This window comes from Topomyia yanbarensis, chromosome 2 (genome assembly GCF_030247195.1).
Source record: "Topomyia yanbarensis strain Yona2022 chromosome 2, ASM3024719v1, whole genome shotgun sequence".
Taxonomy (NCBI): Eukaryota; Metazoa; Arthropoda; class Insecta; order Diptera; family Culicidae; genus Topomyia; species Topomyia yanbarensis.
In genome coordinates, this window is record NC_080671.1 from 4,188,635 (window position 1) to 4,206,643 (window position 18,009).

An 18,009-nucleotide genomic window follows, 5' to 3' on the forward strand; every position below is an offset into this window, starting at 1 on the left:
TTCGACATCGTGTTGCATGTTCTTCTTTGTAATGAAGTTTTCGACCTGTGCTAAGCTTCTAAACGTGATCAAAACACAGTTTTTACATGATGTAGCTGAATGTAGGTAACTTCAGCGAGATTATGCTCCATTTTCATTTTAACTTATTGTTCCACCTCCTGAACTTTAGTTCTAACACAAGTTTTATTAAAGTTGATCGAAATCCCGTAGCACAGGCACTTTTGTTTCATTTGGCAAACTCATTTCACTCCGCAGCCGGGGGCAACGATACAATTTGTATGTGCACTGATATAGAACAATAGCTAGCTTGACTCACTGGTGCCTATAGCCTGCTATAGCGTAGCGATTTTTTTTTGCTTCTGCTTTGTGCGACATCAGAAGATAGACTGATATACATTTCTTTTGTAAGAAATGTAAAAAGTATGATCCTCCTAATCTTACGAATATTATATATCCCCTCTTGTATGTATTAGATAGCCGTAAAATTTCCTTTTATTCAGTATAAAAAATAATAATGTGTATTCCCCTAGTTTTAAGAAATTCAAAATGTAAAACAAAGAAATTGGCACCTTTAAGCTAACGCAAACGTGCCTTTTCAAATAAACGAATTGAATAAAATAAGTTCCATTTTCCCTTGCGTTTTATGCCTTTCAATATTGTATCATTTCGGCGTTTTGTCCTTTTCGATCCTTTGTCTTTCGACATCCAAATTTTTTGTCTTTTGACATTTTGTCGCTATACCGACCGCTTACATCCCCAAAATATTCCAAAATCTCAACTTATTATTCTAAAATAAACGAAAATTATTCCCAATCAAAGAATAAAGTTGTTTCTCTAACAAAAAGGTAAAAGCTAAATTTACCAGGGACTGGTTCAAAAGTTATAGCATTCAATGTATTTTCCCTCATACTTTCCCATAGTGAGAATGAGAAAAACTTCTATCGAAGTGGATAGGCGTCAAAAATTGTCGAAATGATGTGGAATGTTGCATCCGAGCTTACTTTGACATTTGTTACAATATGAGGGAGGTGTTTTTGCAATTTTCAAACTTCCATGCCGTGGTTTTCGGGTGCAGATATTTATACTTGCTCTTTGCACTCACTGGTCACGAATGTGAAGCGCTGTCTCGCGATAAGGAGATACTAGATGCAATTTTTGCAGTTGTCTCTATGATCTGAACAGCAGCGTAGTCAGTGTAATGGTAGAACATTCTTTTTTATATGGAGAAGTCAGGTAGGAAGGCCAAGTAAGAATTGAAGTTTTATAGCACGCTACAAGTGCAATCTAAGTTTTATGAATTGCTACAAAAGCACTATAAAACCTCAATTGGGAGGAGTAGGTCGGTTAAATCGATTTCTTACCACAATAACACTATTTACAATACCTGGAAGGTAGTTTCTCCGTATATCCTAACAAAATATTCATTACCAATATCGACAGTCACTTTGTGCGGTCGTTTCTAACAATAATGAACAATAATGAACAATACTTGACGCGTTATTCTGGTTCGTGATTGTCTTTGTTACTTTTTCTCAACTCTAAAACATATTCCTGATCCAAATTTCATGAGACCATCTTTCAAAATGATTGGAAATCAGACGTTATGAATAGTTTTTCATATTTAAGTTAGTTTTTTTTGTAAGATTCCATGATTTGTTTGATAATTTGTTACAATTGGGGACCATTCATAAATTTCGTAATGCGCTTAGGGGAGGGGGGGGGGGGGTTTCGACAAATTGTGACGTATTGTGACATATGGAGGTGGTGGAATGAGCTAGAACGTTACGTAACATGTTTTTACTGATTTTTTTTAAAGTATTTGTTACGTAATAGGAGGGGGATGGGGGATAGAGAAAATTGTGGCAATTTGTTACACGGGGGGAGATGGAGTCAATTTTGAACATTTTTTGCGTTACGTAATTTATGAATGGTTCCTTATGGATCTGATCAGGAGGGGAGAGAGGGGTTGCTACTGATATCTTCCGACAGAGAGAAAACCTATTTCATTTCACACCATTCACCAATATCAGCAACTTAAATGAATTTTACTTTTTAAGGCCTACCAACTGGGAATGTTCGGAGCCGATTATGCGTGGATCCTGCAAGATACGAGCACCTCCTATTGGTGGCTGGCACAGGGTGCAGCTTGCCCACTTTCGACTCTACTGAGGGCAGTTGAAAACGTTGTCCTGGTCTCCAGTTATAACAGCAACGTAGGCACCGGAACTGCTCTTAGTGGTCTGGTAAAATACTCCAGAGCTACGATTTTTTTTCTCGATCGTCTGCAATTCATCCAAACATTTCTCATTCCAGACCAACAAACTATTCCTTCAAAAGCTGCTAGAGATGAACGCCACCGGACCCATTTCTCAGTTCGCTCCGCAAACGTACGACGCAGTGTGGGCAATGGCATTGGCCCTGCGAGGAGCCGAACGAACTTGGACGCAGGTAGCTCAACCGAACAGAACTCGCCTAGCTAACTACGACTACAGCCGTTTTGACATCGCTAGGGAATTGCTTCGGCAATTTGATAGCCTCCAGTTCAACGGGATCTCCGGACCTGTTTCGTTTAACGGTGCCGATCGGGTAGGAACTACCTCATTTCATCAGATCCAGAGTGGCGAACTGCGATTGATTGCATTCTATTATCCGAAAAATAATACATTGGATTTCGGTTGTCTCGAGTGTGAATCTGTTCAGTGGGAGACGGGACAGGTTCCGATAGCGAAGCGCATTTTGAGGCTGAGAGTTGATTCAATAGCACCATTGGCTTTCTACACTGTGGTTATCCTGTCGACCGTTGGCATCGCTATGTCATTTCTTTTTCTCGGTCTTAATCTGCGCTTTAGAAAGTTGAAGTAAGTACCGGTTAAAGTCCATTGAGTCGCAAGTAAATAATGAAAAATAATTCTTTTAGGACCATTAAACTGTCAAGTCCAAAGTTAAGCACGATCACCGTTTGTGGTTGCATTCTGGTTTACGCAGCTACGATTTTCCTTGGTATTGATCACTCTACGCTGCCGTGGCCTTCGGTTAGTTTTTCAACGATCTGCATGGCAAGAATCTACTTTCTGTCAGCAGGTTTCTCGCTCGCGTTTGGATCCATGTTTGCCAAAACATTCAGAGTTTACCGATTATTTACGCTTAGCGCTGGAGGACTGTGCAAGGATAAAATCCTAAGGGATACCCAGTTGATATCGATGATCGGAGCTCTACTGTTGTTGGATTCCTGTGTGGTGTCGTTCTGGATGACAGCTGATCCGATGGAACGACATTTGCATAATCTGACGTTGGAAATCAGTACTACGGATCGTAGTCTAGTATATTTACCACAGGTTGAACTTTGCCGATCGAGACATTACGAAAGCTGGCTGGGAACACTGTATGCCTACAAGGGATTGCTGCTGATCGTGGGTGTCTACATGGCTTGGCAAACGAGGAATGTGAAAATTCCCGCTTTAAATGATTCGCAGTATATTGGAGTGTCGGTTTACAGCGTGGTGATAACCAGCGCTACTGTCGTTCTACTGACTAATCTACTGTACGAAAGAGTCACATTAGCATTCGTGATCACGTCAGCGTTTATACTTGTATCGACGACGGCCACTCTCTGTCTTTTGTTTCTTCCGAAAGTGAAGGGTATTTTCGACAAGGGAGAAGTGTACGATCCTGTGATTCACAGTGTAGGCCTCAAAATGGAATGTAATACGCGTCGATTTGTTGTGGATGATCGACGAGAGCTACAATTCCGAGTGGAAGTTCAAAACCGAGTCTACAAGAAAGAGATTGAAGTTCTGGACGCAGAAATAAACCGTCTGGAACGTCTTCTAACGGAAAGATCCTCTCGATCATCTTCTCGATCATCCGATACCAATATCAAACCATTCGACTGCCACGAAACATTCACAGCAGCTCCCCCGAAGATCCCATCTGCATCTAGTGGTTTACCGATGCTTCTGCTATCAGTCCTACCACCTGTCATACCACGAGCCAGCTGGCCAACGGTCGATTTATTGCCATCTCCGATGAAACGAAATGTTGCGTTCAGTTCCCAGCCGAAGATGGATTCTGCTGAGGAACAGGAGGAAAGCACAAGTGGAGTCATTGGTAAGATCCGGTGTTATCTCGGTGCACGAATGCACAAAACTGATTCCGTTTCGGTACCTGGTGGAGGTGGTGGTGGTCCGCCGGTCCGGCAACCTTCCGTTTTGACCATCTTTGCCGAGGTGGATGCAGAAGATGAACTATCCGGTTCGAGAGATCATAGTCATACCGAGATTTACATGGTAGAGAATCAATTGCCGGAGGATGTGCGTTTAACCGGTTCGGAGCCGAGGGTGAACTTCCTGTTGGATATTCCAAGGCGATCGTCGATTTCGGGACAGAAGAGTCCACCGACACTTCGCGAGAGAACCAAGGGATCGCCGAGGTTTCCGCATCGGGTTTGTCCGGTTCGTAACATGGCGGAACTGGGAGATCGAGGCAAGCTGAGTTTTTTGACGGTGAAAAGTTGCGAACTATTGCAGCGGAAGAATGAAGACTGGAAGACGAACTGGAAATCGACGGATTTGTTCTCCAAAAGTGTTGGACAGTGCTAGATTCGGAACGGGAGTGTGCAATCATTTTACTGATATCTCTAGGAGGTTTCAACAATGTAGACCAATAGCAAAAATAAAAACATTGACCACAAAAAATAGGTTAACATTAGGATATAAATCATACTACTGCGTGCTGTGTTCGGTAGAGCAATAAAGTCAAACTTCTAGGACGGTGTTTATATTTGTTTTTCTATGTCTATTCTAACTACTCATTATAGTCAGGCGTTTGTATATGCATCGAAGAACCTCAGTTCCACTTGTATGCTGGAGGATTTTTGCCTGTTGTTTCACTCTACTGTACATAATGACTCTCTCCAGCCATACACGGAAAAAAATTGTTCCCAAAATCATGCATAAAGTGCCATGAAGTTAGGTACAATAACGTTTTTACGCTGCGATAACAGGACCATAAACAAGAAGCACGAGTTTAATAATTATGTTCAATTTCCCTCCAGTAACGTCTGTATAACGCATTTATTAGTGGAGATTTTTGTGCTATTTTGTGAACATCAGTTACGGTTTCCGCCATGTCATTACCAAATCGAGTTTCTGTATGTGAACTAGTTCACAACATTATGAACAATATTCATCAAATCAAAGGTTGACTCATAATTTTATTCGTAGATTTAAGGACATTATTCAAAGTCCGACTTTACGGCGAGATTTATTACATCCTGATCATGATTTGATTTTCGTATATGTGAATTTGTTCACAAAATCATGCCAGTCTGGATATTTTCTCGTGTACTATTTCACGAAACTCGTAATTTTATTCATGAATCCCTTCAAACCACGTGAACTAATTTATTATTCCTAGTATATTAGCCACGATTCGTGCTCGTGAAATAGTTCATAAAATCATAAAAATATTATTCATGGACTCGTGAACTAGCTCATGATTCCTAATATATTAGCAACAACTCACTATTTGTGCTAGTGCAACAGCTTAGCTTAGCTTAGGTAGAGTGCCCGTAGCTGCACATCGTGATTGACTGAGTGAGTGGAAATGCACAATGAACCAAAAGAATGACGCTTGGGAGAAGCAAATCATTCTCACTGTGTATGTTTCAATGACTCAACATTTTCATAAAATGGTCAATAGCGACGTCGGTTACGTCCAATGCTGTTCTACCGGGGAAATGTTCTATACTCACTGTTGATAGAGACCGAGACTATCTCTGTATCTTCACGGAATCGAGCGCGTTCAATTTCCGAAAATTTTTGTCGAGCGACTTGAAGGCTGGGCAGCCGGCCATCGCACAGTGGTCCAGAATGCGAATTTAGCAGGAATTTTAACTTTTTGCTAAAATTAAATGACTTAGCCTTACAACATGTTTGGCAAAGTTGTTGTACTTTGCAAGGCCCTTCTTTTTGTTTAAACCGATGCTAGGGTGGTTCTAAATTTAGCAACAATTAAAATAGAACTTTTTAATGGTTTGAGATAGAGCTTTACTGTCTTCGATGAAGTTGTAGAGCAACACATTTTTGACAAATTTGCTGAAGACATGCAAGCTATAGCTTTTATATTTTCCATTGCACGAAATGTAAGCTTTAGGGTGCTTCTTAAAAAAACAGTTTTATTTCTAAAACCATCGAAGTTTTTATTGTGCGCTAAAGTACTCTTTGGACAACTTGACAAATTATTTTAGGGCGCATAATTTGATTTAAAACACCAACTACTTAACTTTTTTCGTTTTGAAGTTATAAGAACTTTTAAATAAAAAATATAACTTCTTCGATTCGGGCACTGAACATTAAATACTGTTGCTTTTATATAAAATAGCATGCTTTGTAGTATAGATTACCAAAAAAATGGCAAATACGATATTTTTTATATCTTGCAATATTTACTCAAAAATAGTTTATTTTTTGTAAAAAGGATATATAAATTGCTAACGAGCGAATTAAGACAAATTGTTCTCCTTCAAAATATCTGAAAGTATTTCTAAAGTGATTTTAATGAAAAATCAAAACTGCAAAAGTTATACAAAGAAAACCATTTTTTAAGAAACAGCCTAATTTTTTTTGGTAAATTTCTTGTAAAATGAAAAGTACACGACATAGAGTTTCAGTGTCTTCGACTAAGTTTTTTAAAATTTCATTTTCTTCAATTTTATGGGAGACAGCGAAACTCTATCTGGAACCATTAAAAAGTTAATTTTCTGATTTTAAAAAATTTGGAACCATCCTACCCACTATTTAAAATAATAGAAAAGTATTGTAAAGTGCAATAGTTTATCATGAAAACGAGACTACGTTTTTTATATTGTTCACCGTGAAAGTAATTTAAACATATTACAAAGAGTCAATTCATGAAAAACCAAATTTTTAATATAACTTTTTCAGTTTTCATTTTTTTCCAACCTATCCTTCAAATGTTTTTCAGAGTTTTTGAAGACGAACATTTTCTTCTAATACATCAAAACTCCAGCTTGTGTTGTTCAGAAGATATAAGCACTTAATATTTCAAAAATAGATTTTTTTAATCAATTTTATGAAATTTTAAAAAACATCGCATTCGCCATTTTTTGCTCAATTATAACTCTAATCATGACCTTATTTATAGTTCATAAAGAATTATCTTTTATTTGCCCTAAATGAGTGATATTGTTATTCCAAACAACCCCATTGTTGGCGAAAAAGTGCTCACAACTTTTCAACAAAAATAGCTAGATATATGGTGCCATGAAACAAGCTTAAAGTTGTCTGAAGACTACTTCAGTTTTAAATGAATACAGCAAAAGTCATTGGAATAAAACTGTACTTCGAAGAAACACCCTAAGCTCCGACATTCAATTTGTTGTAAAATAAAAAGTATGACAGATAGAGCTTACATGTCTTCAGCAAACTTTTCAAAAATTTGTCGTTCTACAACTTCGCTGAAGGTCGTTTGGCTCTAGCTAGAATGATTAAAAAGTTAATTTTTTGATCTTGGTAAAATTAGAACCACCCTAACTGTTGTTTTAACAAAAAGAGGGGGCTCATAAACTACGAAAACTTCTCCAAAGACTTAATAATGTTAAGTTGTTTAGTTTTAGTAAAATCTCAAAATTCCTGCTAAATTTTCATTCTGGACCACTGTGCATCGGGGGTGTTGATTCTTATTTATACTTCAACGACCGCTTCCACCTTTTTAGTTCGGATTTTTAGTATTGGTTTTTAATGTTCGTTTAGCACCGTGTGTTGGATCTTCTTGAAAATCAATCAGCAGTATTGCGACAATATTAAACATAAGCTGATTTGTGTTCATAAACATCTAGCACACGGTGTGGAAGAAATGGCGATTTTATCGTTTTCGATTTTTGTACCGTTGTTCGTGCGTCCTTAACGCAGAGTGAGTAAAGGCGCTTTAACCTAGGCGTATTAGCCAGGGCAAGGTGTAAATACCTCTGTCCCATTCCGAAAGGAACAAAGGAGTGACATTAATCTTCATTGCCAAGTTACTCCCAACGATTTATATATCCCCTTTAAACTCAAACGGTCGGTACGGTTGTCCTCGTTTCTTCCTCCTTTTTGATTCAAAACAATTCGTTAATTAAATTATTCATTAAATGAATAATTTAAATGCCGTTCAATTCTGAAACATCTTCAAACCCAACTCTGACAGGGATCACCCGCCCTCGGATGCTGCACACCATAGTTGATCCTAAAGCGAATTGCTAATGGCATTTTCGTTTTTGACAGTGCACTACACCGGTGTAGTCGGTGCTACACTCATTCAAAATTGGGTGTAATCAGTCTATCTCTTTCTTTGCACTACTCCAGTGTAGCACCAAGAAAAAACGAAAACGCCATAAGTGATCGCTATGGGTGTAGCCCTCGTCTACCCTCCATTCCATGCCTGGAGCCAGACCCACGCTGGCAAACGTTACGTCAATCCATGCCTCCACCCCATTTCTACGGAATGTGCTAGCGAAGCCATTATTGGCTAACATAGCGTCGAGTTTCGCAAGCGCCTCCAGTAGTTCTTGGCTCCTGCAATTTGTACAGCGGCTGCCCCACTCCACTGCCCAAGCATTAAGATCTCCCACTATGACGAACGGCTTCCGACCCACTAGGTCGGACGAGAGCCTGTCGATCATCTGGTTGAACTGTTCTATAGGCCGCCTTGGTGGGGCATAGCAGCAACAATAGAACACACCATTGATCTAGGCAATCGCGACACCCCCCGCAGAGGAGTGTACTACCTCTTGGACTGGGAACCGTCCCGTGGTACAAATTGCCGCCATCCTAGACCCGTCCGCCACTCAATTGCCGTTATTTATTTATTTATTTATTTTATTTTTCATCTGACCTACATGGTCAACATGAAATGTAGAATGAGGAAAAGCCCATTTGGAGTCCATAAAACAACCTCCAAATGCGCGTAAAAACCTCATTATCTTTTCACATATACATATTAAACAATATTACACATTACATTACATTGCATTACATTACATTACATTACATTACATTACATTACATTACATTACATTACATTACATTACATTACATTACATTACATTACATTACATTACATTGCATTACATTACATTACATTACATTACATTACATTACATTACATTACATTACATTACATTACATTACATTACATTACATTACATTACATTACATTACATTACATTACATTACATTACATTACATTACATTACATTACATTACATTACATTACATTACATTACATTACATTACATTACATTACATTACATTACATTACATTACATTACATTACATTACATTACATTACATTACATTACATTACATTACATTACATTACATTACATTACATTACATTACATTACATTACATTACATTACATTACATTACATTACATTACATTACATTACATTACATTACATTACATTACATTACATTACATTACATTACATTACATTACATTACATTACATTACATTACATTACATTACATTACATTACATTACATTACATTACATTACATTACATTACATTACATTACATTACATTACATTACATTACATTACATTACATTACATTACATTACATTACATTACATTACATTACATTACATTACATTACATTACATTACATTACATTACATTACATTACATTACATTACATTACATTACATTACATTACATTACATTACATTGCATTACATTGCATTACATTACATTACATTACATTACATTACATTACATTACATTACATTACATTGCATTACATTGCATTACATTACATTACATTACATTGCATTACATTACATTACATTACATTACATTACATTACATTACATTGCATTACATTACATTACATTTGTTTGCGACTAACAATGATCCACCCTACACTACATCCCTGGTCAGCAGCAAAACCAATCGTGATCACATCACCGTCGAGAGCACCAAGGTACCGGTCCGACCTATGCACTGGTGAAGGTACAATCTACCTATGATGGAGAGCCAGCGTAATTGCGATATGACTACAACCACTATCATCACCGAAAATGCCGAACTGATAACGGGCGATAAGAGAGTGAGATCCCATCATCTCTCACATACCGTCAGCCGAACCTAGGCCTCTCGATCATCGCTTTCCTAGCTATCTAAATATGATCGGGATAGCAGTCGAAATTAGATTACCACCAAGAACGGGCAACAGACCCGCAAGCCTTTTAATGTGTTTAGAATTAAGTCGAATATAGAGTTTAAGTTCAAATCGCATGTCGTTTTTTACCCGTCGAATAAATATGTGTCATTAAGATGTTTCTATTCTAACCCGCGAGTTTTTGTGCGTGAGTGAGCTTGGCCTGATATTGGTCATTACCGAAGTTTCCTTCTGTTGGTCCTAATCAACGGTCCGGCAATTTTGGATTTGGTCCCCCCTGGAACATTAGCCCTTCACCACCTAATCAACGGTCGATGTTGGACCTGGCTGCACCACTGCTATCACCGCTATCGAAGACCCAGGAAGGTAAGCGGTCAGTCCCCAACATTATGGTCCTTCGAGCCGGATTGGACCGGGAAAGGATCAACGGAAGCTTGTAAGGACGCCGTCGACACAGGGTCGACGCCGCCAATTCCCACCGACGCTCATCGACGCCATTGCGATCGCGGATTGAACAATCCTTTCACCGCGGCAATTGTTCATCACGGGAACAAGGGAGATCAACGCCATTGCATTTTCGGATTGGCGACGCTTGGCTTGGACATTTTGCGCCGGTTATTCTTCCTCAGGTTAGTTGAATACCACTATATGTCCAGCCGAAGCTGGCAACCTACGTACAATTCTAACACTCGCATCTTTCTAAATTGGAACTGGAATTCGACCGAGATGTGGATTTTCGGGAGTTTCCTGGACCTGGAACCATACTAAGATTGAAGATTAGCCAGTAACCTATTCGACCTGGTAGGACAGCCACTGGACCAGCACCGATTCCTGTTACACAGGTAAATATTATAAGTTCAGTGTGTATGTCCAGTCGAATTGTTACCCGTCAGTATACTTACACGCAATTTTCGACCATTTTCCGGAATTTCGACGGAGTTAACCGAGGGCGGTACGGCTGGCGTGTATTGCTGGTTGAAACAACAGCCGGAAGATTTCCATCGCCAGTGCATTGTCATCGTGTTCGTACTGAGCACTGGATTCAATAGCAGCGTTTGGACTCAACAAGGGAAAGGAAGAGGACGCGCTAATTAACTGTTGCTCAGGTTAGTTGAACTGATGGTATATGTCGCCGGAGCCAGGCGTACAGAAATACACTTTTTTGATAAAATTTATATCCTCTTCGATTCCTTCGTCATACGTTTGAGCCCTTTCGACTCATTTGTGTCAATATTGATGATTATTACAATATTATATTGTACCTTTTTGACATCTTGAAACCGCTGGTTGGTTTCTCTGGACCGTCGTGCTAGTATAGCTTGGTTATTTTAAAATAATCCCACCTTGGCGCCTTCACCTGTTTTGTCAGCACCTCTCGTTTTATTACCGGTTAATACCATCATGCCGCCAGCTGCATCGTCTACAAAGAAGTCACCGTCGTTGAAGCAGTTGACTACAAGGTTGAAAGATACGCAGGCTTCGCTGCTTGATATCTGGAATTTTATCGAGGATTTTAAGGAAGATTCAACGGTATCCCAGGTGAATGTGCGACTGGAGAAGTTAGATGAGTTATGGGAGAGATTTAGTGAGACGTTGGTGGAGATCAAATCCCATGACGATTTCACTGCGGAGGAGGAGGCATATGGCAAGGAAAGGCGAGAGTTCAACAACCGGTATTATGAAGCCAAATCCTTTCTGATGGACAAGGTTAAGGAGAGGGAAGAGTGCCCAGCATTGGAACAGTCTACGCGAGGATTTGATACATCGGTGCATGGTGCGTTGGACCACGTGCGCCTGCCTCAAATAAGGCTGCAGAGATTCAACGGGGACATCGATGATTGGTTGAGCTTTCGAGATCTATTCACCTCCCTCATACATTGGAAGGCCGATCTTCCGGAGGTGGAGAAGTTCCACTATTTAAAAGGATGTCTTCAAGGGGAGCCTAAGAACTTGATCGACCCTTTGAAGATAACCAAGGCGAACTACCAAGTAGCATGGGAAATGCTGCTCAAACGCTACAATAACAGCAAGCAGCTGAAAAAGCGACAAGTTCAGTCGTTGTTAGCGTTACCTACGCTCTCCAAGGAATCCGTCGGTGAATTACATGCACTCTTGGAAGGTTTCGAACGTGTTGTGCAAACACTTGACCAGGTGATCCAGCCAGCTGACTACAAGGACCTTTTGCTGGTAAACATCCTTACAGCACGTCTCGATCCGGTGACTCGAAGAGGATGGGAAGAGTTTTCGGCGGCTAATGAGCAGGATATCCTAGCAGACCTTACGGACTTTCTTCATCGACGCGTTCGTGTTTTGGAGTCACTTCCATCAAAGCCCATGGACACTAGGGGTGTCCAGCAGCCTAATCAACTTCCAAAACAGAAGCCGCCGCAATTACGTATCAATTCCAATACAGCTCAAGCGTCTGTGGGACGCTGTGCGGCCTGCTCATCCAATCATCCGCTCTTCCAGTGTAGTACGTTCCAACGATTATCGGTGTCTGATAGAGACGCCATATTGAAGACGCACTCTCTTTGTCGGAACTGTTTCCGGACAGGCCATCAAGCCAAGGATTGCCAATCGAAGTACTCGTGCCGGAACTGCAAGGGACGCCATCATACCTTGGTCTGCTTCAAATCAGGAAGAGAAAGGGATACGAATGGGTCAACGGACAATTCGTCATCCAGTAAGGAACCGTCTACTTCAACTTCCTCCCAAGTGGCTAACATGGCAGCCACCAACATTTCAACATGTAATGCTGCGCACGAATCTTCCTCCCAGGTCCTACTGGCTACTGCGGTCGTCATGGTGGAAGACGATGAAGGTAACCAGTATCCAGCACGTGCTCTTTTAGACTCGGGGTCTGAGAGCAACTTTATCACGGAACGATTGTGTCAGCGTTTGAAGGTGACTCGAGATAAGGTGGACATCTCGGTTCTTGGCATTGGTCAAGCGGCAACAAGGGTCAAGCACACGATTCGAGCTATGGTACGTTCGCGGATTTCCAAGTTCTCGCGAGATTTGGGATTTTTGGTACTCCCCAAGGTTTCGGTTAACCTTCCCACATCAACAATCAAAATTGATGCATGGTCAATCCCAAATGGGATCGAACTGGCCGATCCCACCTTTTTCGAATCCAAAGGGGTGGATATGGTTCTCGGAATCGAGAACTTCTTCGATTTCTTCGAGACAGGAAGACGGATCTCGCTGGGAGAACAGCAACCAACACTAAATCACTCAGTGTTCGGTTGGGTTGTTTGCGGTGGTGTGTTTAGTACGCTGGATTCACTTCACATTAACTGCAACGTAGCTTCAACTGAAGGTTTAGACGCATTGATGGAACGCTTTTGGGCCAGCGAGGATATCGGATCTAGCAAGGCTTATTCCCTGGAGGAAAATCGTTGTGAGGAGCTGTTTCAGCAAACCGTTCGGCGCGAAGAAGATGGTCGGTACACAGTCGCACTTCCCAAAAATGAAGACGTCCTTCTCCGGCTAGGCGAGTCAAGGGACATCGCCTTCCGACGCCTTCAGGGAACGGAACGCAGGTTGGCAAGGGATGCCAAGTTGCGTGAGCAGTATAACGCTTTCATGGAGGAATATCTTCGGTTGGGCCACATGCGGAAGGTCGAGCAAGCTACTCTAAGCTCGGTGCGACGGTGCTATCTTCCGCACCATCCGGTGGTAAAAGAGGCAAGTACCACCACCAAGGTGCGAGTAGTCTTCGATGCATCCTGTAAAACTTCTTCAGGGGTGTCGTTGAATGATGTGTTGCTGGTTGGGCCAGTAATACAAGACGACTTACGGTCCATAGTCCTGCGGTGTCGAACTCGACAAATAATGCTAGTTTCCGATGTTGAGAAAATGTTCCGCCAGATCAACCTCCGTCCGGAAGATAGACCGCTTCAGTGCATCTTATGGCGTGCACCTCCAGGAGAGGAGGTTGAGGTTTACGAGTTAAATACCGTCACGTATGGAACCAAGCCAGCGCCGTTTCTAGCCACCAGAACGCTGAAACAGTTGGCAACGGTGGAGGAAGGATGATTTCCACTTGCAGCAAGGGCTGCTAACGAGGATACGTATATGGACGATGTCATCACAGGATCAGACGACGTTGAAACGGCGCTGGAAATGCGATTTCAACTGGACAAGATGATGTCGAGGGGAGGTTTCAAACTAAGAAAATGGGCTTCCAATTGCTCCAAGGTGCTGGACGATATCTCACCCGAAGATTTGGCAATTAGAGATTCCGAGGAGGTTTCTCTAGATCCAACGGCTTCCGTAAAAACTCTAGGCCTAACATGGCTGCCAAAACCCGATGTGCTAAGGTTCCAATTCAACATTCCGGAGTTGGAAGAGGATACCAAGCTTTCGAAGCGTCAGATCTTGTCAGTTATTGCTACATTATTTGACCCATTGGGGTTGCTAGGAGCAGCTATCACTACGGCAAAAATATTTATGCAGCGTCTGTGGACACTTCAAGATGAAAATGGTGGAAAACTGGAATGGGATCAGCCACTACCTTCCACGGTGGGTGAGGTTTGGAAGAAGTACCATGCTCAACTACCATTATTCAACACGATTAGTATCGAACGCTGCGTGATCATACCAAGAGCAATATCGGTTGAAATACACTGCTTTTCTGACGCTTCAGAGAAGGCTTTTGGAGCATGCCTGTATCTGCGGAGCCAGAACTCAAGCAAGAAAGTTTTGGTACGGCTTCTCACTTCAAAATCGAAGGTTTCCCCGCTCAAATGCCAAACTATCCCACGGCTAGAGCTATGCGGTGCACTCTTAGCAGCTCAGCTTTACGAAAAGGTACAAGATTCCATCAAAATGAAGCTAAAAACCTACTTCTGGACGGATTCCACGTGTGTACTACGTTGGCTTCGAGCCACTCCAACAACATGGGTCACCTACGTTGCCAATCGTGTAGCAAAAATACAATCCATCACCGAAGGATGCTTCTGGGGACACGTGCCTGGAGTCGAAAATCCAGCAGACCTGATTTCCAGGGGAATATCGCCAGAAGACATCTTGGAAAATAATTTCTGGTGGAATGGACCGAATTGGTTGGAAGCGGACCCGACAAGATATCCAAAACAACCGGAGAACTCAGCCGAAATCGGAGAAGAAGAAAGACGACACACTATCGTGGCGAATTCTGCTGCATCACTGGCCGCGTTCAACGAGGACTACTTTAAACGGTTTGCATCTTACACCGACGTGATTCACCGGACTGCGTATTGGCTGCGGTTGATTAAGCTTCTTCGTAAACCCAGGCACGAGCGAAGGGATGGTTCCTTCCTCTCTACCGCTGAACTTCGAGAAGCAGAATACACGCTAATCAGACGAGTACAAGAGGAAATGTTCGCCGAAGAGTGGAAGGCGTTGCGGAAAGGCCAGCATATGCCAGCGAAATCTCCGTTACGATGGTATAACCCATATTTATCCAAGGACGGAATTATCAGAGTAGGTGGTCGAATCAGCAAATCCGAAGAAGCTGACGATGCCAAACATCCAATTCCTTTACCCGCTCGTCATGTTTTCACTCGTATGCTATTGAAGCATTACCACGAGCGCCTTCTACACGCAGGTCCCCAGCTTCTATTGGGTACGGTAAGGTTGCGTTATTGGCCTTTAGGAGGGAGAGACGTCGTTAGACAGATCGTCCACAAATGTCTACGATGTTTTCGTGCTAAGCCAACCAGAATTCAGCAATTCATGGGGGAGCTGCCAGCATCCAGAGTTACAGTATCACGTCCATTCTCCCGAGCTGGCGTCGATTATTTCGGTCCAGTTTATCTTCGACCAGCACTGCGACGGCCCGCTGTGAAAGCCTATGTCGCGCTTTTCATTTGCCTGTGTACCAAGGCCGTTCATCTAGAGCTTGTTTCGGATTTGTCAACTGATCGGTTCCTTCAAGCTTTACGACGATTTGTCGCGAGACGAGGGAAATGTACCGACATATTTTCGGATAACGGCACTAACTTCGTCGGGGCTAGGAACAATTGCGAGAGTTCCTTATGCTATTAAAGGACAAAACCCATCGAGAAGCGGTGTCTACGGCTTGTGCTACAGAAGGCATTCAATGGCATTTTTCACCACCTAGCGCCCCACATTTCGGAGGCCTCTGGGAGGCAGCAGTTCGATCTGCTAAAAACACCTACTGAAGGTCATCGGTGAAAATCCGGTATCACCGGAAGATTTTACAACACTACTCGTGCAGGTGGAAGGATGCCTCAATTCCCGACCGCTAACGTCCATGTCAGAAGATCCCAATGCTCTAGAACCGTTGACGCCATCGCACTTCCTTGTCGGAGCCTCGCTTCAAGCCCTTCCTGAACCCAATCTTGAAAATGTTCAGCTCAACCGTCTGAATAAATGGCAGTTAATGCAACGTAAGCTTCAAGATTATGAAAAAATTGGCCGTAAAAATTACTTGTTTCCAAAAATGAGTTGCACTCATGGCACAATTATATATTTCACAGTCGTGATTCGCTGGTTGGACACTTTTTAACTGGACCGATTTTTAGTTGAACCTTCCGCTAGTTGGACCATTGTCCAACTAAAAAGCATCTGAACGTCAAAATCTCATGCCAAATTGACTAGGTACAACTAGCGAATTAAATTCGTTAGTTTTTTTTTTTTTTTTTTAATTACCCTCCACTATCCCCCATACCAAGAAACTCGCACAGAGAGTCCCCTGGTAATGGACACAACAATAATAAAAACAAAACAGAAATACGCGGAGATATAAACTACAGCAAAAAAATGAACAAAGTGAAATCCCAGTGGAATCAAGTTCCTTTGAAGGGATTCACAAAGATTATTTGAATTCTAAATACTAAATTTATAACTAAGTGATAACGTTTGTGGTTACGAGCAAATACGAAAATTAGAATAGGCTAAATAATATTAAAAGAATAAAAAGTAGGAAAAAACTAGCAGGAGCCAGAAAAACCTACACACTTAGATGGTTGACACACTTACAAGATATATTCGTTTACGTTTCGTATCATATGCTGCTTAAGCTTGCTTTTAAAGAGGATGTTATTTGTTACTGTTTTCAAGGCAATAGGAAGTGCGTTAAATTTGGAAGGTCCGTGGATTGAGATGCGCGTTAAACCTAAGTTTTCGCATGCACTGCTTCTCAGTAGCTCGTTTGCGCTTCTAGTATTCCGAAGGTTTACTCTAGCTGAGAATACAATGTTGTGATGAAATTTTGGGTTGTTTAATATATTATGTACATAAATAATAGTTTGAGTATCTCGTAAACCAACAACGGGGATAATTCTGTGGCGTAAACTGGTATATAACAAAACCGTTGAAAATAAGGGAGGCAAATTAAAGATTACTTTGATACATCTATTTTGCAATATTTGAATCCTTTTCAGTTTCGATTTGGCAGCGTGACCCCAGACGACAATCAAATATTGAATGATTGAGTGAATGCATGCATAATAGAATTGCAATAGTGCATCTTTGGGAACAAAACAACGTACTCTCTTCATAAGACCACATAGTGATGAGATTTTGTTGGCAACATGTTGAATGTGTATGTCCCATGAAAGGCATGAGTCTAAATGAAGTCCTAAGTATTGGAATGATGAAACTTTTTCAATCAGTAATGTTCCGACGAATGGATCGGAATGCGGCAAAATTTTTTTCCGTGGCGAGTGAAATATCATATATTTTGTTTTTGTCAGATTCAGTGAGAGGTTATTGCCGTTAAAATATTCGATGAGGCTCGCTAGATCGGATTCAATGTATTTGATGATTGGCTGAACATTGGAATGGGGATAGAACAATGCTGTGTCATCAGCAAAAAG

General features: G+C 41.3%; 3 protein-coding genes across 6 annotated transcripts in view; all 3 read left to right on the forward strand.

Moving 5' to 3' along the window:
• LOC131678278 (gamma-aminobutyric acid type B receptor subunit 2) overlaps nt 1-4,765 on the forward strand; it is a 42,239-nt gene extending 37,474 nt beyond the window's left edge. For all 4 annotated transcript variants that reach the window (XM_058958305.1, XM_058958307.1, XM_058958306.1 and 1 more), the window contains exons 6-8: nt 2,058-2,243; nt 2,314-2,858; nt 2,918-4,765. In XM_058958305.1, the coding sequence (XP_058814288.1) occupies nt 2,058-2,243; nt 2,314-2,858; nt 2,918-4,598 (2,412 nt within the window). In that variant the 3' untranslated portion in view covers nt 4,599-4,765. The remainder of the gene's footprint in view (nt 1-2,057; nt 2,244-2,313; nt 2,859-2,917) is intronic.
• Nucleotides 4,766-11,584: 6,819 nt separating this feature from the next.
• LOC131678245 (uncharacterized) lies at nt 11,585-14,221 on the forward strand. The gene has a single exon (XM_058958243.1). It carries the CDS (start codon nt 11,585-11,587, stop codon nt 14,219-14,221), a length of 2,637 nt encoding a protein of 878 aa, XP_058814226.1.
• Nucleotides 14,222-14,260: 39 nt separating this feature from the next.
• On the forward strand, nt 14,261-16,213 carry LOC131678246 (uncharacterized). Its single transcript, XM_058958244.1, has one exon. The coding sequence runs from the start codon at nt 14,261-14,263 to the stop codon at nt 16,211-16,213; it is 1,953 nt and encodes a 650-aa protein (XP_058814227.1).
• Nucleotides 16,214-18,009: the final 1,796 nt, after the last annotated feature.

Coding starts and splice junctions, on each gene's coding strand:
- LOC131678245 (XM_058958243.1), top strand. CDS start 11,585: ATGCCGCCAGCTGCATCGTCTACAAAGAAGTCACCGTCGTTGAAGCAG.
- LOC131678246 (XM_058958244.1), top strand. CDS start 14,261: ATGGACGATGTCATCACAGGATCAGACGACGTTGAAACGGCGCTGGAA.